This window comes from Vanacampus margaritifer, chromosome 9, assembly GCF_051991255.1.
Source record: "Vanacampus margaritifer isolate UIUO_Vmar chromosome 9, RoL_Vmar_1.0, whole genome shotgun sequence".
In the NCBI taxonomy this organism is placed as follows: domain Eukaryota; kingdom Metazoa; phylum Chordata; class Actinopteri; order Syngnathiformes; family Syngnathidae; genus Vanacampus; species Vanacampus margaritifer.
The window spans coordinates 15482363-15504662 of record NC_135440.1 but is presented as its reverse complement, the minus strand read 5'-3'; the positions used below and the strand labels follow the sequence as shown (position 1 = coordinate 15504662).

Genomic DNA, 22300 nt, shown 5'->3' with positions numbered 1-22300 from the left:
CCCGGCGGAGTGTGTGAGTCAAGGTTGCGTTCACACTCCTTGATTTCTCCCCATGTAGGATATGGACGCGAATATGGGGGAAGCATGAGTGGAATCGCAGAGCGGGGAGGGTGGGAATGGAGGTGGGTTTCGGTATAGGCTGCAGCTAATGGGGTGGTAAAAGTGCACGCGGCAAGATTGCAACACTCCAGTAAACAAACAAAACAACGACAATTATGTCATGAGCCCAATCCTTGTCAAGGTTTTCAGCTCAAACGTATCCAAATATCATGTCAGCATGCATATATGGATGGACATGCACTGTACTGTACGTGAACTAATGATGAAGAAGCAGTTTTTTTAAGTGCCGTTTAATTTTCATAAGGCATGTTTTGGCCCTTCTATGTTTAAAATCCACGCTAATGGTCAGATGAAGGGGAACGTAATATGCTTGTGAAGCGAGTCAATAATATGTGTGCGTGCATTACAGTATTTCTCCTCAAAATGAAGTGTTATGAGAGATTGCAGGTGGTTTATATACATTGCTATTATGTACAAAAGCATAACATTTAGCTTTTTTTTTTTAGTATGAGCTCTTTTTTTTCACAATTTGTGACTTTTTTATTTCCCCAACCTCCCCACCATATCATGATAATTGTCATATTGGGAGTTGCGTATCTTGATAATATCGTATCGTGATGTCTGGATATCGTTACATCCTACTAGGGATAGACCGATTATCGGTCGAGCCGATATTTGCCATTTTGACAAACTCACCTATTTGCTGTTTTGTGTTTGCCGCCATCTGGTGGCATATTGGTATCAATGAAGTATATTTAGGTGAGTGGAGGTGTTTCAAGTAGTGCTTTGCCACTCTAGCGGCAAACAAAACTTTCCCCGACACAAATCAGCATTTTGGAGAGCTGACCAATAGAATCACTCCTTTTATTGGCTTTTTTTCCACTTGACATTTGCTTCTTTTAACTTTGCTTTCTCTTCCATGTCTGCTTATATAAAAGGATGATCTGTGTGCAAAATAAAACCAGTTACGTTCCACTTCTTGACTCGCTCATTCTGTCTCCTTACAACCACCATTTGATGGCATCATCAAACGCATCATCACTTTGGCTGAAATCACTCCATTTTGGGAGGTCAGTTCTGTCTCATGCAAATGCTGAGCACTACTTGGCGACTTTTACCACACCAGGCAACTTTTTGTGACGTTACTGGAGATTGAGACTTCCTCCAGAGTAGATGTATACCACGTCCAGACTGCAAATTAACAGCGCTCATGTGAAGACACCACTGGCTAACTAACCACATGCCAGGAAAAACATTTGTTTTGGTGGGGACGCACTCCAGAGACCCAACTATTTGTACAGAAACAAAACGTTTTCCATTAATATCCCAATCCAATTGAATTTAAGTGTCACAAAAACAATATACCTATCACCCCCCCCCCCCCCCCCCCCCCAACACACCAGCACGCATATCAAAAAACAACAACACACACATATATATAGCCCCCCCACCCACCACGTCCTGTTTTTGAAAACCAGCATATGGTGACCCAAGCTTACAGCATTTTCCTCAGACAATCGGCGACCCAATAAAAATAAAAAAAATACCCGCGACCCACTTTGGATCCTGTCCCTAAGTTTGGGAAACCCAAGCTCATTCACTCAGCAAGAACCAGACCTGACCACCAGTGAAATATGTAAAAACACATGATAATAATAAAAATAGGAAGTTTAGCTTCAATAGAAATAAAGACATGGCAAAGTAGTTTGCAGTGACAACACAGGTTCGAGAACAGTGCAGGATAGAGTGTGGGGTGAATATGCACGGTTGTCTGTATCATACTATAAAAAAATTATATTGTACAGTACATCTAAAATTGAAATTATACATTTAATCCAGACTACTTGTGCATAATTTAATGGCAAGAGTCTTGTAAAAATGTTATGAGATGTAATTCTTTACCCAAAACCATTCAATAAGTGATTCTGAACATGTGTTTTTCCTTTGAGGAAAATTTTACATTGACAGTATCGCACAGGGCAATATTACACAAGCTGCTTGGTTTATTCTTATAGAGTACAACATGAGACTAAAGAGAAAAACACATTTCCATGATGATAAATGGGAGATACACTACCTAATAAAGCAACAGTAGCAATAAATGCTGCTTTTAGTCTTTAAATAGCGCACAGGGTATCATAATTGTCTGCCAGACCTTACGGACTACAGTGAAATTAAACTTTTATATCTCTCTGACAATAGAGGAAGAAACACCTTGTAAACTGAGCGGTGATACACAGCAGATCAATGATACGTTGTTTAGGGAAATGTAAGCTTCGGTCAGTCTTCGCCATACATAACCTTCATTTTTTGATGAAAAGTTATTTCTCACTTTTAGAAAGTTGATAGCGATTTTGATTTGCATACCTTTATAGCGATAACGGTTCAAACTGAGCCTGTAAGCAGATGCGTTAAACCGCACACGAACGCCGTGGAGCACAAAGTTGGTGGTGGGCGGAAGTCGCTTCTCTTTTGCCCTCAGTGGAGTTTCATCCCCACGCACAAAGTTTACAACTACGCCGAGGACACTCAGACGAACACCGGCTCTTACCTGTTGGCCCGTCGATGCCATCGGCGTAGATCTGGACGGTGAGAATCAACAAAAAGGCGCAGGTGTTCATCGTCAAGCAGTTTTTTTTCTTCTTTTCTTTTTTTTTTTTTTAGTCCACTTTTAAATGCGTGAAAGAGTCCGTTTCCAAGTCGCCCCGTGACATCCAACGGGAGAAGTTTTGGAGAGTGGAGCTCATCTATTCCCCACTGGTTGACAGTGACACAGACACGCAGTTTCGGAGAGCGCGCGGCGAGACTGCCCACTGCTACTTGTGCAAACTGACGTCAGCGTAAACAGTTGAAGGGAGAGATTTGCCTTCTCAAAGCCACTTTTCCCTCCCAGCCCCAGACTCTTCTTTGAGCGAAGAGGCGGGAGGCGAGCGCCTCCAAGTGGCCGAGTCTGGTAAATCACACCATGAACCATGAAAGACATTCTCGCCCACTTCTTCACACTTGATGTGTTAATATTTGATTCAAGGCCGAAGTGTTGATGCAGGTAGCATTAATAAATAGTTATTGAGTCATTTTAAATTGCTACGGTTTAAGGTCTAGGGCTCACATGCACTACACGATAGCAAGAAAACCAGTATGGAAAGAAAAAATATATATATTGCATCACTTAAAACATACATTAATATGGATAATTTCCAAAAATTTATTTAGTATTTTTTCATGCCACCTAGGTTTTATAATTGTAAAGCCATCGTTTAAGTCTTTTTACAACAACTTATTGATGATTTAAATTTTAGGCCATAATAGTAAAGACAATCAAGAGATAAACACACTAATTTCATGGCAGTCCAATGCAAATGGAAGCTGAACAACAAGATTTCTAAACTAAAACTATGGTAATGACTTGCGCCACAGCTTTGTTTGTTGATAGAACCCATGACAAAAACAAATGGAGTTGGTCCCACTGAAATACACTTCTTATATAACGGTAAAGACAAAAGTGTACAATGGTAAATATTAGGGGTGTCCCCAAAAAATCCATTCTCATAAGAATCGCGATTCTCATTTAGTACGATTCAGAATCGATTTTATTACAATTATTTTATACTGTCTTCCCTTTGTTTGTGTGTGCCTTTATTGGGAGCGCTGTTCATGTTGTACCCGATTTGGCCACTTAGGGGCAGTGTGGTTCCAGTGTGGTCTGATACACTGTTAAGTTGTAGCCACATTAGAGAGTAGAAGGAAAAAGCCGCGACACTTAAACACTTTAAATCACAGATCCCTCAAGTCATTACTGATTTTCAAAATGAATTTCAAAGAGGTATGACTTTACCATTATTGATCAAATTATAAAAAATTACCCATATCCAGTAGTTCAATGCTTCTCAATTGGTTTATGTTACGCCCCCAAACCAGGAAGAAGAAACTATTTCGTAACGAACAGGTAAATATGCCTTCACACAGCCTATTACTGGTGGGAAGCACACTTCTCCATAAATTACATCAAGTCTGCCATCAAGTGTGTGGCAAATTTGCATTTGAAGACGTTTCTTCTTTCCGCACTTGGTCATGTTTACTGGAGGATGTGTGACAGAAATTACACCGGCGCTCTTCTGCTGAGCAAAATGTAAACAAACAGAAGTGAAAGGATAAATGGGCTACATTAGTACGCCACTTGACACAAAATTTTACTTTGACACAGTGATAAAGCAATCACAAGGACACTTGGGCAGCCCTTTCACAAGTCAGGGGTCAAACATTCAACCTTCTTATTACCGGAGCGTCAATAGAAGACATGCTGATTTTTAAAAAATATATATTTTTGCATATACATGTGTACAGTATTTCAATATTTGACAGGTCTCAGATGTCATAGCTTTGGTAATGTGCTTAAGGGTATGCAAGCGTGCACGCTTGTCTCACACAGACATGCTATTGCATTTGATGTGAGCATTACATGTCCGCTGAGATCCACCTTAGAAAACACAAATTCATTGTCTACTTTAAAAAAATCCCATCGGTGATTGTTTTGCACAGACTGATGGCCTGAAGGCCAGATCTGGCCTCTACATACTGTACGCCATTTTATGCGGCATACCAAAGCATGTCAGAATTTTTTATTTATTTAACTGTTTAAAACTACTGTAGTTATCAGTCATAATAATTATAATAATCAGATTAGCATTTTGTTCATTTATAGTACCCATTGAACAAAATCATGACTTTGAACACAAATTACAGTACGGAACTATCATTTTTGGTTAGTAATCGCTGGATGTTTTTCACCAACCTCACTATGACGAACATGATATGTGATTCGGGTATGTGATTCGTCGTCCTCAATCCCCCCCCCCCCCCCACACCCAAAATATATACAGTAAATAAAATAAATTATTCAGGGTGGAGTTTTGTCTGTCCCAGACCACCAGGCTAGTAGTAGTAGTAGTAGTAGTAGAAGAAGAAATAGAAGAAGAAGAAGAAGAAGAAAGAGTAGAAGGGAACAAAATAACAGAAATAGTAGAAGAAGATAAGAGAAGTAGTAGAAGTAGAAGAGGTAGTAGTAGAAGAAGAAGAAGTAGTAGAAAAAGAAGTAGTAGAAGAAGAAGAAGAAGAAAAAGTAGAAATAGAAGTAGTAGAAAAATAAGTAGTAGAAGAAGAAGAAGAAGTAGAAGGGAACAAAAGAAGAGAAATAGTAGAAGAAGAAGACAAGAGAAGTAGTAGAAGAAGAAGAAGTAGTAGAAGAAGAAAGAAATAGTAGTAGAAGAAGAATATTATTATAATAAAGAATAGAAAACAATAATAAAGTATTAAGAAAAGTAAGTAAAGTAACTAAGGTAACTTACTAACAGTTAAGTAATTAAGTTACTTTTTCAAAGTAACTGTGGCCACAACTTACAATACTGGTTGTTTTTTATGTTAGGAAACTTCCTTTTACATTTGTATGACCATATAAATGTTATTTAAAACATTGCTTGTACTGTTAATGAAGGTTTTATGATGACAACAGCGTGACACTGGATATGATGATAAGGGATTTTTTTTTTTCAAAATGTCGGCCAACGTCCCATAGGTGTTCTACTGTATGCCAATTCGTTTTCAACAATAAGGTAATCATAAAATTAATAACACAAAAAAAACAAGACTTCTTTTTGACATCTAGCTTCTCAGTCATCCGTCAACATTAGTGTGTTGAGCAGCGCCAACGACTTTTAGGTTCAGACTCCTAAAAGCTGAGCTTGAGCTTTTCAAAGAAGAGAAAGCACATTTTTCCATGGCTCTGAGGAGCGAGAAGTCATTACACAGGCTCACGTTGCGGCTCGTCACCATTAACGCCGTGAATTCAATTAAAAGGCGCCGACAGACGTGTTGAGGGCGTCCAACATGAGTGCAAGGCTCCAATGTCATTAGCTCCGAATGATGGATGGATGATGGAGAGCGCTGCAAATGATTTCATTTCACCTCGGGATTCAAACATGCATGTCAGGCTGACACCTACACTTGAACCAAGCATTTAAACTAATCTACAATTAGGGTATAAGGTATACACAGAATATATTAGTTCCGATTGGTAGTGTAGTGGTTAGAATTTTAATTTAACTTTTTTTTTTTTTATTACGGGCATCGCCCAGCTCCAAATCCTAGCATGGACTTGTTAAAGGAGAGATTCAGATAGATGTTTTAAGCTAACTTTCAACTAGAACTAGTATTAGCAAGCATAGTAGTTTGGGGCTACATGTCTCAGTCATTTTGGTGTTAGTTGTCACGTGACATACTGTATGCAAAGCATGGCCAATCAAGTACAAAAACAGCAATTTTGTCCGTGTTTTGTTAGTTGTAAATTAGCGTGACAACTTATCCGATAGTGGGGTAACATGTCACATGTCTCCTCTCTATCGCTGCACTGACACAAAATGTGAGAATTACATGAAAATTGCATGAATACAAACTATATACCTGAGATTCTTCTCCATCAGAAGGATGTAAGAAATTTTAACTTTATATTTTTTGAAATAAGCATCGTCCAGATCAAAATCCTACCAACGTGAACTTGTTAGAGGAGAGATCCAGAGAGTTGTTTCAAGATAACTTTAAACGAGAGCTAGTTTTAGCAAATATGATAGTTTGGGGCTACAAGTCTCAGTCATTTAAAATTTAAAATTTAAAATTTAAATTTTTTTTTATATACCAATGCAGTACAAGCTTTTTATCTGCAGCTGCTTAACACTTCCTTGCTATGTGCGTTAGTACAAAAGTTCTCTCGAGGGCCATCGCTGTCCGTCAGGAAGCTCTGACGTCGCACATGTTGAACAAAGCGCAAGTGGGCTTCTGGACAAACGACTAACATTGACTTCAGGTGTGGAGAAATGTCTTTTTTGAAAGCAACGATTTGCGTGCGTGACCTCAAGTGCAACATGCTGGAAGGTCAATACTCAAAGGGAAGCTTTGTAGATGTGATCTCGTATTGATTTACCCTGCAGTCACAACCAAACAGCAGCTATGGGGGGGGACAATTTGAATTGTGCCAGTGGTCCATCATGCTGCAGATATTTGCACTTTGGAGAATTGACTTATAATTGTTTGAAAAGCTACTTTGACCACACATCAAGTTTCTCCTCCTGTGACTTAGCAGCTCTGCTGGTCGAAGATCCAAAGCTTTTTAAAGTAATAGCCAGACTATACCGCCAAGTCAAAAGGTAAGCAGAGCTGCAGTGAGTTTTACTGGATACAAGCGATTACATTTGATTTAAATAGTTCCTGGTGAGAATTCATTGTACGATGTGTATGAAAATAGAGCACAGAGTCTGAGTGTTCTTTCTTCTTGCATCCATTGCATAGCGCTCGCTCGTGCGGGGGTTCAATTGGTCTCTTAACACGTGAAGAGCGTTCTTCTCGATCCGCTTCATGCGTTTAGCCCCTTGAGATAAGGCTCCGTTGTAAATTGGGGCTATATAAATTAAAACCTAATCAATTCATAGGGGCTTGCTAGTGCTTTGCGGTTCTCAGTCTCTTTTTTTTTTTTCTTTTTTGATTCGGGGCTCAAGTGCAGCCTAGTTGTCATGGTAACGGGAATTCATACTTGCCATTGGCCCAGCAAAATGTGGAGCATGATGAGGGCTAACTCACTTGAATGAGACTCATTTAAGCAAGACAAGAAGCAGTGTATGTAAAGTGACTTTTAGGATATTTTGACAAAACCATTTGACAGACACACAATTAAGACACCTGTGAACTTTAATACCTTTAAAACAATTTAGACTGCAGCTTGAAACTGAGATTTATTTAAATGTGTTCTTTGATCATACAGGTTCATTTTTGGACTTTTAACAACTTCCTTGTAAATTAGTAGCAAAGTAATGTATTCATAAGAAGTTCCAACTAGAACTGGAATAAAAAAAAGTCTCAGGTATATATTTTGTATTCATGTGATTTTCATGTAATTTTCACATTTTGTGTCAGTGCAGCTTTCGAGAGGAGGCATGTGACATATTACCCACTATCGGATAAGTTGTCACACTAAAAAGGGTAAGTTGTCACACTGGATTTTGCAACTAATAAAACAGACAAAATTATTGCTGTCCTTGTACTTGATTGGCCCATGCTTTGCATACAGTATGTCACGTGACAACTAACACCAAAATGACTGAGACATGTAGCCCCAAACTATCATATTTGCTAACACTCGCTCTCGTTTAAAGTTATCTTGAAACAACTCTCTGGATCTCTCCTCGTTCAAGTCCACGTTGGTAGGATTTTGATCTGGACGATGCTTATTTCAAAAAATATAAAGTTAAAATTTCTTACATCCTTCTGATGGAGAAGAATCTCAGGTATATAGTTTGTATTCATGCAATTTTCATGTAATTCTCACATTTTGTGTCAGTGCAGCGATAGAGAGGAGACATGTGACATGTTACCCCACTATCGGATAAGTTGTCACGCTAATTTACAACTAACAAAACACGGACAAAATTGCTGTTTTTGTACTTGATTGGCCCATGCTTTGCATACAGTATGTCACGTGACAACTAACACCAAAATGACTGAGACATGTAGCCCCAAACTACTACGCTTGCTAATACTAGTTCTAGTTGAGAGTTAGCTTAAAACATCTAACTGAATCTCTCCTTTAACAAGTCCATGCTAGGATTTGGAGCTAGGCGATCCCCGTAAAAAAAAAAAAAAGTTTAAATTCCATTGAGTTGTTTAAAAATAGTTAATTGGCGCGCCTCAGCTCACAATGTGCGATTCTCTTCTCACAGAATACCATCCCTGAACATATAAAGGAAGAAAGTTGCACTTTTTAGTTGTGCCGTCTGGTGGGGAAGATAATTGCAATGTGACAACCTACCCAATGTGACAACAAGCCCCATTCTCCTACCGTATCTGTTAATGTGCTCTATTTACAAAAAAAAAAAAAAAAACTTTCCTTTGAATTGTGGATAAAAATAAATACAAAACTTGGAGATACATGCTTTTTTTATTGGGAAGCAACATTTTGCCTTTATAGAAGCCTGAGTGAGATGTTCAGCCGATGTTTAAAAATTGGTATCATATAAACCTCAACACTTAATTATACAATGACTGACAAAAAGTATTTTCAATTACAAATATCGTAAGAAATGTTTCATTTTGTTACCTATCCCGAACTACTTTTACCACAAGGGAAAACATAGTCACCGAAGACTAACTCTGAAAGTAGTCGCAAAGACAGGTTTACAATGTACTCTTTCACAAATGGCCTTTGACTTTGGGATCGTGTCCCACTTAATTCAGCAGCGTTCTCTTATTTAGTTTTCAGATTTTTTAACCCCTTTCTCCCCAACGCCACCTTTTCAAAGCCATGCAAGCTCTTTCCCTCAACTCGCTCATCACTTCCTAACTGAGGCGGAAGCTTGCACGCCCTTTGTCCAAGACCCTGCTGCATCTCCAACTTAAGTTCTTGTCCCGCCCTGTGGGCCCTCGCCTGTTTGCCCGACTCACACAGCGCCCGGGTCCTCTCCTCCCTCTTCACGGCGCCCCCTCGCGGCCCGCTAGGGGTGGGGAAGTGGCTGGCGTGCTGAGGGTTGATGTTGGGATGAGCGTACGGCGACTCGGGTAAGCCCATGAGCGAGAGCGGCTGGATGACAGTGTTGCTGAGGGTTGGCGACAGATTGCTGTTGGACGGCTGGTGACGTTGGGGTCGAAGGTGCTTGGGGGATAAGTGTTTGTAGGGTGTGTTTTTAACACACGCCTGCTTCCGCCGTTCTTTTGACAGCTCCTCCAGCTCTACAGGGGGACAGAATAGAAAGTATTACACTGGCACATCCGATGCCCCCTGACCATGAGGTCTATTCGGAATCCGACCAGCAGACGACAACAACATCCAGCTGATTATTATTCGTCATTCGTCGACGGGGAAAGGAAGCGGGCGATTACTACTACTACTATAACGCTTAACCTGGCGGCGAGGCAAGAAAAGCATGTCGGGGGATACCTTGAGCTTCAACAAAGGGTGTTGAGAGAAGAAAAAAACATGCAAAGAAAATCCATCCATCCATCCATCCATCCATTTTCTTAGCCGCTTTTTCCTCACAAGGGTCGCGGGGGGTGCTGGAGCCTATCCCAGCTGGCTTCGGGCAGTAGGCGGGGTACACCCTGAACTGGTTGCCAGCCAATCGCAGGGCACACAGAGACGAACAACCACACTCACAATCACACCTAGGGACAATTTTGGAGTGTTCAATTAACCTGCCATGCATGTCTTTGGAATGTGGGAGGAAACCGGAGTACCCGGTGAAAACCCACGCAAGCACGGGGAGAACATGCAAACTCCACCCAGGAAGGCCGAAGCCCGGACTCGATCTCACATCCTCTGCACTGGGAGGCGGACGTGCTAACCAGTCAACCACCGTGCTGCCGCAAAGAAAATCAAAGTTCTTTAAAGCTACTGAACACAGAAAATTGAATTTCGAATCGCTACTGCCACCTGTGGCCAAAATATGAAACTGCATTTTCCCTTCCTCACGTACACAAAAGCATGCATGATGTCACATCAGAAGGCGGAAAATTCGCACCTAAATCCAGTCTGAAAACTATTAGCCTGAGGTTTTCAGGAGTTGTCATTATGAACACCTACGTTATTAAACTACTCATTTAGAAAATGTTTCAGCCATAAATGAACAATAAAAAAGGCTTATAAAGAGATTTTTGAGTACATTTTTAAAGTGCAGCTTTAAGCATAGCCAAATTAAAGAGTAAGGTGATTTTTTTTCTTCACCTGTGTGACAATTAAGACCCCCCCAAAAATGAAATGTTACTACAGTTTTATTTTTACAAATGTTTCCTTCTATTTTTTTTTAATGGGGGGGTATCAAAATTGTAAATATTTCATTTATTGGACAAAATGTCAGTTTTATTTATGCATTTTTTGTTTGTTTGTTTGTTTGTCTGTCTGTGATTGACTGACAACCAGTCCAGGATAGGTTCTAGCATACCAAGACCATAATAGAAAATGAATGGATGGATGTTTGTTACATGTATTTGTTTGTTTTTGTCTGTTGTATTATATATATTTTTTTAAATAAAAGTCATATTATTCATTTAGTATCTTTTAGAAATTGCTTGAAAAATGCTGAAAGATTGGCCAACATCATAAATGATTATTTATTTATTTATTTTTGGGACATTGTCTTTAAAAAATGTAGTCAATTTAGTGAAATTGTCTTGTCGTGACCAGCATAAATCCTGAATGGCGACTTCCGTATCCCATCGCTGTGGGAGTGCTCATAGCTGACTTCAATCATGGCCAATCAAAATGACTACTTTCATTTCCTTTAAATGCAGCGAGTTTCGACATAGCCGAAGTACATCTGTGCCGTTAAGTGGGCGCACGATCATTTGTCAGCCACTTCCCACTCGCCATATCTGTGCTGCCCGATAGGATAATTTTCAAATGAGAAAACCATGATTCAAAGAGTTTGATGCCTGCTGTTTACATATTACCGGCCACTTAGATGTGGTGTGGTCAGATGTAAGGTTCAGATTGACCTTTTGCCACCAAATTGTCACCCCAACAACACACCTTCTACTGCGCCGGCCCACCGAGTTTGCTGTCGACCTTTCTGCCAAATTGGCAAATACGTAGCGAGCCTTGCGCTAATGCGAAAATCAGGATCCGCCGGCATTTTCGCCACAGCGCACATGAGTTTTCTCCTAAACTATAAGCCCTGAATGTTCAGTTGCGGTCGACCCCAGTGGTATACTGTGAATAATAGCGCTCCTCACCATAAACGCCATTGTCGTCATCCTCTTCCTTCAGGCTGCGCCGCTGTTCCAGCGCTTGCTTGACTGAGTCTAACAGCCCAAACATCTCACACAGCGAATTCAAGATGATGGCGTCTGGAACGAGACAAATAAATCAATCCTCAGCAACAGTGCGAGACTTGAATGTTAGAAGGTCGTATTTAGCCGGCGGGGCCTTCTGCATTAAACATTTACTTGATCAATATTCTACTCAAAGCATATCCATTTTTTGTTTCAACCTTGAGTATTTTGCAAGTTCTCGCCGCGGGAACTCACCAGTCTCCTGCAGCTCGGCCTTCTCGCTGCGAACCTCCACACCTTTCAGAGTGGCCAATAAGTGCGCCTGAAGACCGGACAGGACCTCCCCCATCAGCCCACATTCGGCCACACCCTGCCACAAGCTTAATATGCCGTCTAGACACAAACAAATGTGAGGCAGAATAACATTTTTTACTGTATTCACATGTGTGTGTGCAAGTGACAGAAAAACAAGTGAAAACAATAAAAGTTAGCATCCAGGGGTTCTCAAACTGAGGTCCGCGGGGGTCCACAAATAGTTAGCAAAAATCAGATAATTTAAAAAAAAATGCATAGCGACATATGGGGGCCGGTTTGCCAATAAAACAAACATTAAAACAATTTTGCTCACTATTCACTGCTTTTTTTCTTTTAAAACCAAAGGCATATTATTCCAGAATTTAAGTCCTACTTTCAAGGGGGGAAAAGCAGCAATGTTTGGGGAGATTATAATCCAATTATTTGGGGAATTAAGGCATTTTTGCTAGAATAAAAGGCAAAATAGTGTACTACAAAAATAAAACTGTATCCTTCAAATTCACTTGCTGCCTTCCCTTTTATTACAATTTTTTATACTACTGATACCTTTGTTCTTGCAAACACTTTTTCCTTTTTCCAAAGTAAGACTTTATTTTCATATTACTGTCCAACTTATTTCCCCAAAATAACATTGATTTGTAATCCTAACACTTAGTGCCGTTGTGGGAGCGAACACAGCAGACTTGGGGTACACACGGCAGTTATGTTTTATTGGCATTAAGATTATGAGTGGGTACTTGGAAAAAAATGTCCCCCCCTGCAAGTGGCCCTTGGACCCAAAATGTTTGAGAACTCTTGCTTTGTTTTTATTTTCTAGTTATAGAGTACTAAAAAGCACAGAAGTGCTAATAAAATAATGCAAGGGAAAAGGTAGCAGCAAAAAAAGAGAGGGAAACTGTGAAAATGTTAGGAAGCCAGGGAGGATCTGGGAAAGGCGCAGCAGTCACACAGATGGGAGGATAAAAGGGTTGGAGGTCATGTCAAGTTTATTTATGTAGCATATTTTACACAACAGGTTGAGACTCGTTGCAATTGCCCATGGGGAAGGGATGGGGTGTCACCATTAACGCAACAAAAACGTTCACCTTCTCGGGCACAAATGTAAAACAATCACGTTAAATAAAAAAAACTATAGTTCATGGACTAAACACTTGTTGTGAATTTTCTTGTTTGGTTCCTCGTCAGAGAACAAAAAGTACTGAAATATCACAGAGTTGGAGTCGTGCACTCAAAAGTTTAGAAAAGTTCAGGTTAAGTTCATCTGTACAGTTTATATTGCATCTTAGGTGCATCCTGAAATGCCACCCAAAAGCCAAATATCCCAAACTGCCTGTGAGTCGTGTAGATGATGTTTATGATAAAGGGTGTTTCAATTGGGTCATTTCAAGGCCATATTAAAAACAATTCTTATAACATACAGTTACATAAATGAGTGTCAAGAGAGCAAACAAGTGACTGTGCTAGCTTTGTCTGCCTCGAAGGATTAGAAGGCAATGTTTAAAAAATAATAACCTAAAATGCACTGTACTGCAGTCATCAGTGGTATAGTTTTTTTTTTGTTCCTAAAATGATATTAAGGGTGCTTTAGCTTTTTGAACAAACAAAAAAATTCCACTTGATGAACATATAATCTTTCTCCTATTTATTCCTTATTATGTGCCACGTAGATAAAAGACTATCAATGTTGGAGCTGTACAATTAGCTGCAATGGGCTAAGTTCCATTTTTATTAAATTTTTCGCCAAAAACGTCAATTGACGTTAAGGACACGCCCACTGAATACCGGCAATAACATCAATTGAAGTCAACTACTGGTTGTTGTTTTTTTCAATGGGCAGTGCAACGTCTTGTGTAGCGCTGTTTTGCGAATGGGGCGGAAAAATCCCAAAACAGCCACTACCTATGGCCAGCAGATGGCAGCATTGTATCTCTTTTTAATGGGCTTCCGGGTATCAAATTACATGACAACATGGCGGATTTTAGGAAATAGAACGTTTTCAAGGATGACGTGAATCGTCAAAGTCACATTAAATCAAATTCACAGAGCGTCACTAAACAATAAATATTAGTGTCAAAGCCACTGTTGTTTGTGCAGAAAATTAATCTTTTCATAAAAAGCTTGTTTTCTTATTTTTTCCATTTTCGCTTGATGTCACTCAAATTACCTATTTTCAAATGGTGGTTACTAAAGAACGTAATAAGGTAGAAATAATGGAATCCAATCTTTCATATGTTTATGTAGTCATAACACACAATATTCTGTTTGCCTTGAAAATGAGTGAAAATGCTAAAAATCGTCTGGCACTGTAGGGGTTGTTTTTTGGATAACGTTTGGCAGTAAAATAAATTTTACTAATATTCCAATTTTTAAAAAAAAACTTAAAAATTTCCTATCCTGTCGAGTAATGATTATTAAATTGTTCCACCTGCTGCTGCAAACTTCTCCTAGGGCTGAGGTTTTCTTCAATGTAGCTTATTTTTATATAACTTCATGCCACATTCAGGGCATCTCATTGATTCTTTGTTTCCTCCCTGAAGGATAGACACTCTCAAAAATATACATTTCTGACTTGACTCGCAAATACTGCCCTGAATTCTAATGAATCGCAAACACATACACAGATAAAGCAGACACAATTTTAGCTGCCTGCTCGCCGGATATAAAAAGCATCTTTTCATCCAGCTCTAAAGTGGAGAACCCAAGATAACTTGTATTTATATTCCAGCTTGGCTCAAAGGAAAACTGCGCGTTTTCTTTACCAGGTGTGTCACTCCTCTTCCTCTTGGCGTGTCCATTGGCTGTGGCCAGGTGAGCGGAGCTCCACTCTCCACCAAATTTATCGTCCAAGGCCTCCTCCAAGTCGGTTGCGTCATGCAGAGACTCTCCTGAAACGAGAGGGGGATCAAACGCTGGAAATGCGGTGACGCTCTGCAGTTAATTTGGTTATTTTAGTTGTACTTTAATTTGCATCAGAGTTAGCAATGTTATCTAAAATATTGCCTTATACATTTAAATGAGTGACAGTTCAAGATGATAAAAAGTAAAATAATTCACTTTGCATGATTTCCTATGGAAAAAATATTTGCAATAAATGTAGATTTTGTGTCATAAACTGACCAGACATGTCATGTGTGATGACAGTTGATGTTTTCCGCAAGAAAATACTTGAGATGTGTCTTGGACCAGAAAATGTTGGTCTAATTGGAAATTTTAACAACCTCAGGGGCATTCGGTTTGAGGTCCTTTTATAATAGCGATAAGGCTGAGGAAAGACTGATGCGCCAATCCAATTATTTTTTGCAGCTTTCAAAGTATTTCATTATCTTGGGAGACAGATAAATTCAAACCAGGGGGCTTCTGCGAGCATCTTTATGGTACAACACGCCAAAGGGGGAAACATGAGCGATAGAATGCAGCAAATTGAAAATAGCCAACTACTAGGGCACTGTTTCCCAATCTTTATTGAGCCAAGGCACACGTATTGGATATTACTAAAATCTCACGGCAGTGTTTTACGGACTGGCCAATAGAATCAATTTGTGGGAAAAGTATGAAATTAACCAAACTTGAACATACTGTGGGTGGTTTCCACCTGACAATGAAGATGTACAGAATTAATGATTATCTCGTCTGAATAAATAAATATCTAAAATAAATAGATATAAATTATAAATTTAATACAAAATAAAAAAAATAAAAAAATAAAAATAATAATAAATTAATAAAAAATAATAATAATAATTTAAAATTTAAAAAATGTAATTAAATAGACTAGATAGAACAATATGTTTTTTTCAGGGCCGATACCGATAGCCATTATTATTAGTCAAGGCCATGGCTCAGGGTGTAGAGACGGTTTGTTCAGTAACCAGAAGGTCGGCTGTTCGATCCACGCTCTCCCCAAGTCGTGTGTCGTCGTGTCCTTGGGCAAGGCCATTCACACACATTGCCTCCAGTGCTGCTCACACTAGTGTATGGAAGGTGCGAATGTTTGGTGGTAGTCAGAGGGGGCCGTAGGCAGCTGTGGCTACTTAAGTAGCTTACCGAGTGCATGAATAATGTTTCGTTCTGTTGTAAAGCGTCTTTGAGTGTCTAGAAAAGCGCTATATAAATCCGATGCATTATTATTAAGGACGGCGATAACCAATATTTGGAGCCGACATCCATTTTGATTAAAAAGGAAAATATTGGCATAACAATTTTTAAAAATACAAACTCAGCTTTTTTTTTTTAAAAAAAAAAGCATGTTTATCGAACGTTTAGGGTTAGTAAAATATTGGAGTTAAAAAAAAATCTTAGTCAATAGACATCTTTGTTTTACAAATCTAACAAAAAGTTCAGGAATCTTCCAGAGGCAATAGCACATCTTCAAAAGTTAAATAGCTCCCTATTCTTTGCTAAAGTAAATAAAGTTTTTTAACTTTCAAAATATCTGAAGTATTAAAATGTTACTTATCTAATTTTAATTTCAAACAAAGGCAAAAGGTACAGAGATTTCTCAAGGTCAGAAACATCAATGAAAATTACATTTTTTAAATGGATCTATTATCGGCCGTATGATTCTTCAAAATGACCGATGCCGATATTCGTCAAAATGCTATCCCTACTTAAGACATGATTTGTAGTAAGTGAATACAAATTTCCCCAAAATTTTGGGGGAAATTGGATCATTTGCCACTCCACACCTGATCAACTCTCCCAGCACACCCATGAGCCACGTCACAGTGGTTGCGAACCGTGTACCTGTCAGGGGAGGCGCCTGCCCTCCGAGAGACTCAAGAGCCAGGGACGAGGGGTTGGGCGGCACGGACGTCCCCAGAGGAAGCTGCGAGTTGTTGATCAGCATGTCAAACTTAGTGCTGCGGCATGTGTTGCTGCACACCGTGTCATGCTGGTAGAAGTCTATCTGGCCGGAGTCCATCATTTTTCTGCGTGAGAACCAAGCAGTTTATTGGGCAGGTGCCAAGGGCTGTTTAAGTCTTGAGATCACAACGATCCCAATACTTTCTCAAACACAAAGACCTCTACAGGATAAAAGATGAAAACAACAGATATTGCCTTTGAGTCCGAATATTGACTCACATGTACTCCAAGGGACAAGAGTAAACGTGATAAAGTGGGCGAAAAGCAACACACTGCAGTTTGTTTGCCTGATATTTGATCCTGCTACCTTTTCAAGTCAGGTACGGCTGGCACAAAAATATGGACACCAAATAAAAAACAATAATTGCTTCCACTTGTGCTAATTTAGCAGGTACAAACCGAGGAGGTGGTTGCGATTTTGCTCTGTTGATTAATGTGCTTCATCTTTTTTCTTAAAGAGACAAATTTAACTCATTTGCGCACAAAAACATATAAAAACGTTGAATTTGAAATATTACCATGGTCCCAAAAACATATTTATCCGTTTTTTGTCTACCTGAGCATAACCCCGCCGAGTCTGATGGCCCTTTTCCAATCCTTCAGGGTGGCTTTGCCTGCCAGGTGTACAAACTGCTTAGGACTGATAAGCTGGTCGTTAAACTGCGAAAACAAGTCAACAGTGTGCGCTTATAAACAAACAAGCAAAGACTTATACGCCACAAGAATAAAAAACAATCCACTTACTTTAACACATCTAACATTGATTCCAGGACACACAAACTTCTTGAAGAGTAAAACAGCTCGACTTTCTCCACAAGTAATTGGATAGCCATACTCAACACTCTCGCCCTCTGATTTGCTGTCATCTGTAAAAATAAATAAATATTTACAAAGCCTGTCAATGTTTTCATCAGTGCAAAAATATGCAGACGTTCTACTGAGTGATGTCATCACAACGACGGGCTAATTTCAGTATTCTTCAGCTGCATCATAAAACTTTGTACATTGCAAATAACACTAATTTAAATAAGCAATTAATGAGGGCACAGACAGGGTCGATTACAGTACTTACCATGTTGAGTCTCAATAGCCAAGACCGTGGTGCTTGTATCTGCAATGTCATAATTTCCCCTGCAGAGGGCAACAGATTGTCACATATAGCATAAAAACTAGTACTGAACCGTTGACTTTGAATTCATATCACTTTTGCCTCACACTCCTGAGATTTGAGGTTTTATATCTCTGCTCTGGGTCTCCCATGTGAAGTTTGCATGTCCCCCACCATGCTTGTGATAAAGTATCAAACAGATAAATATCAAAATGCAACACTATCTGGAAGTGTTTACAAACAAAATTCCTAGGAAATCCCAATCTCCTATCACTGGTGAGCTATATTTAGAAGAGGCCCAAAGTCAGTCTATGTGGTTCTTGGGAGCAACTTGCTGTTGGTTACGAGTTACGACGCACCTGACTTGGTTACGAATGGCGCACAGCATAAGACTCCATCGGCTGTTTTTCCTACAAATATTTGCTGTAGTTATACAAATGTTTACTGTAATTATGACATTTCACGGTTACAAACAGCATGCAATGAACTCATTTACAGTGTCGTAGTATGTCTGTACAAGAAGTCAGTATACATTTTTTTTAATTTTATTCTTTTATACAGCTAGAAGTGGTTTTCATACAAATGTTTACTGTTATTATGGCATTACCACCACCCTAGCATAGCTAAGTGAAAGACGACAGGTCACCTGCCTACAAATTTATGTTATGTTCCTGACGAAGGAACGGAACTCAGCCAAAAACTGAAGACCACCTATATTATACATAAAATTGATGCAAGAATTAAATTGTAGCTGCCATATTTTTGTTTGTTAAATGTGTTAAGTGCCCGCCCACCCATCAAGTGTGAAACTAAACTAAGTAAATCTTTAACTGCCTGCCTATAAAGTGTCTGTGAGCATACAATTCTGCACTTCCATCCTGCTATTTGTTTAAACTTTCAGTTAACTTTATGTTGTTGAATGCTACAAATAGTCAAACACAAATGCAACATGAAAGCACTTAGAAGAAGCATGGAGAAGACTCACATTGAACTGACCTCTATTAAATGTCGAACTCGAACTGATGTCACTCTTTGGCCACGCCCCCTTAAAGGCACAATTACGCTCCATAAAGCCAGGTTTTTCCATTTACGTCCTCTTTTACTGATGTTTTATGATTTTTGTTTTAACGTTTGAATTTTACAATACAGTGCCATTTTTCTTTATGAAAAACACATAACAGAAGAATTTGTGGGGGTTTTGGGAGGCTGAAATATAGTAAATATGTCTATAGTTTATATATATATATATATATATATATATATATATATATATATATATATATATATATATATATATATATATATATATATATATATATATATATATATATATATATGTGTGTGTGTGTGTGTGTGTGTGTGTGTGTGTGTGTGTGTGTGAGGTATTTTGACAATAGCATGCCACAGACAGTTATTAATCTTTATCCTTTAATTTCAACCTCTTCAAATATTTTGTTAGTGTATGCTAGCAATATTATAACTTAATAACAACATTATTCCTCCTTTCATTTTTTATACCGCTTGTCCTTAATAATTAAGGTCACTTGTGAGCTGAAGCCTATCCCAGCTGACTTTGGGCAACAGGCGGTGATGACGCACACCCTGGACTGGTCCTCAAGTCAGTTTATAGGGGAAAAAAACAACCGTTCACCCTCACACCTATAGACAAATTAGCGTCTCCACTGAAGCTAGCGTGCATATTTTTGGGGATGTGGCAGGAAGGACTTACAGATTCCACACAGCAGGGCGCAGAACCGAGATGTGTACCCAGATACTCTCAACTGTGAGGCAGATGTGTTAACGATGATCTCATCTAATCGCTAATCATCTGTTTCTGGAGTATAAATGAATATGATGCACATGTGGACAAAATTGTTGGAACCCCCTATCCTTCTATTAATGAAAGAAAAATCCACAGTTGTTGAATTTAATACATGTGATTTTTTTTTTTAAATATATATTAAAAAATTAACCAATGAAAATCAGACATTGCTTTTGAATTGTGGTTCAACAGAATTATTATTCATAAAAAATTAAAATAAAAAAATTAATTCATGAGACAGGCCCAGACAAAAATCATGGTACCCTTAACTTAATATTTTGTTGTATAAATGTATACCATTCGTATTGTCTATCTCTTTAATTTGTCATAAATTTTCCCTCTGGTCCATGTTTGGTGTGGTACATACACATCATGTCACCTTGGTTGAACGTGTCCTTATACACTCTTAAAAACAGTTGGGTCAAAAATGGACCGATCCTCTACTTGGGTTGATTTGACCCAATTTTGAGTGAAGAAATGGGTCTTTTAGTGTAAAACAACTCACAAATATTGGTCAGATCCTTTACTTGGGGCAAAAAATTGGGTCATTTTGTATAAAGCACCCCCCAAAAAAATTGGGTCTTTTTTTTTTTTAAGAGTGCAACACTCTAAAAACAGTTGGTTCAAAAGAAACCCCATTATGGATCAAAAATGGACAGATCCACTTTCTGGGTCAATTTGAGCCAACTTTCTGGGTTGTTTTATACAAAATGACCCAATTTTTTGACCCAAGTAAGGATCTGACCAATATTTTTGAGTTGTGTTACAGTAAAAGACACATTTCTTGACTCAAAGTTGGGTCAAATCGACCCAAGTAGAGGATCATTTTTGACCCACGGTTGGGTTATTTTCGACCCAACTGTTTTTAGAGTTATATGTTCAGAATATTTTCAATATTTTCTAATATCACCAGACCTTGAGATTGAGATTTTATTCTAAAATTATTATTCGGTTGAATCACAATTCAAAATCGATGTCTGATTTTTGTTGGTAAATTTTCACAAAATTTCTATTTTATGACTTTTGACAGATTCAAGTCATATCTGTGACAATTAGAGTAGCTACAATGTGCACGTGCGTACAATCAGGTTGATATTGCTGCCGTTATGAATTATTATTACGTAACATCTATTAGATCAGCAAATCTCGTAACGTGGATGTCATGTTTGTATGTTTTCATGTTTGTATAATCCGTCTCTCTCTAGCAACGTCCGTAGTATTTACCCATGCAAGATGGGCTGCAGGTGCAGGATGACTTGAGCCTTATGGTTGTTGCCACTGGACCCTCCCTCCTCTTCCTTCTCCATCATGAGATCCCCTGCAGACACAATGACCTCAGCACCCCTCCTCACAGAGCTGCACGCACAGAGGCCCAGCCACGCATGTTAACAGCAGTAGACCAAATAAACGCACACACGCACAGACGCTATTTTCACGCACACACATCAATGAAAGCTTCTCCCCCTCCAGTCGTGATGTCTGACATGCAACCGCTATAGAAAATGAACCCATAATGGGCTTTAAAAAGGAATAATCCACACATGAACTGGTCTTTTTCACTGTACAAAACAAGCCTATGCATTAAAGGTAATGTACGCATGAGGAGAGTAATACTAAGCCAAAATCTGTCCTGTAAGAAGAGCTGTATTATTCAACAATGAAACAGCGATCAACAGGTGAAAGTACCTGTCATATATAGAGTATAGCATGGTCACTTAAATTCAAAATGGCTGCCACTCGATCGCCTAATATCAAAAGCTGATGACAATACTGAATAATAGTTATATTATACTGACATATCATTATTATCATTATTATTATTATTTTTGCAGGTATCAACAAATCCAATTTAATGCTTTTTAATGCACGTTAAAACAACGTCATATTGCATACACACATGCGCACATATGCATGCATACATACGTGCATACATGTATGCATATACTGTTTATATATTAGAGATGTCAGTCGATTACAATTTTTAATCAGAATTAATCGCATGATTTCCTTACTGAGCGCACGATTAATCACAAATTAATCACATGTATTTTTCTAATTGTACAATAAAGTGTTAATAATAACAATAAAATAAAAAAACAATAAAATAATAAACGTTTTCCATATTTTTGTTAAATAACATCAAAGTGGACAAATATGGCTATATCTTTTACTTCATTAAACAGTAACTTATAGTAATTCATAAAGTTATTTGAAGTTAAAAAGATATACCAAATAATTAAAAGGAGTGTGAAACATTGAGTCATAGGTTTGTGTTGAAGTAATTTTATGCCACAAGGTGGCATTAGTGTTTCCTGTTGACATTAGTG

At 38.7% G+C, this 22300-nt stretch overlaps 2 protein-coding genes across 9 annotated transcripts in view; both read right to left on the bottom strand.

Annotated features, from left to right (window-relative positions):
- LOC144057359 (receptor-type tyrosine-protein phosphatase U) overlaps nt 1-2908 on the bottom strand; it is a 222660-nt gene extending 219752 nt beyond the window's left edge. For all 4 annotated transcript variants that reach the window (XM_077574819.1, XM_077574820.1, XM_077574821.1 and 1 more), the window contains exon 1: nt 2612-2908. In XM_077574819.1, the coding sequence (XP_077430945.1) occupies nt 2612-2681 (70 nt within the window). In that variant the 5' untranslated portion in view covers nt 2682-2908. The remainder of the gene's footprint in view (nt 1-2611) is intronic.
- Nucleotides 2909-9021: 6113 nt separating this feature from the next.
- LOC144057617 (glucocorticoid modulatory element-binding protein 1-like) overlaps nt 9022-22300 on the bottom strand; it is a 15035-nt gene continuing 1756 nt past the window's right edge. For 2 of the 5 annotated variants that reach the window (XM_077575411.1, XM_077575412.1), the window contains 9 exons: nt 21198-21291; nt 18116-18174; nt 17788-17909; nt 17600-17703; nt 16924-17108; nt 14940-15065; nt 12121-12258; nt 11827-11940; nt 9022-9828 (listed from right to left, as the gene is read on the bottom strand). In XM_077575411.1, the coding sequence (XP_077431537.1) occupies nt 9347-9828; nt 11827-11940; nt 12121-12258; nt 14940-15065; nt 16924-17108; nt 17600-17703; nt 17788-17909; nt 18116-18174; nt 21198-21283 (1416 nt within the window). In that variant the 5' untranslated portion in view covers nt 21284-21291 and the 3' untranslated portion in view covers nt 9022-9346. Of the gene's footprint in view, nt 9829-11826; nt 11941-12120; nt 12259-14939; nt 15066-16923; nt 17109-17599; nt 17704-17787; nt 17910-18115; nt 18175-18510; nt 19123-21197; nt 21330-22300 lie in introns of those variants that run through there. The other 3 variants (XM_077575410.1, XM_077575409.1, XM_077575413.1) reach the window with 2 other exon arrangements.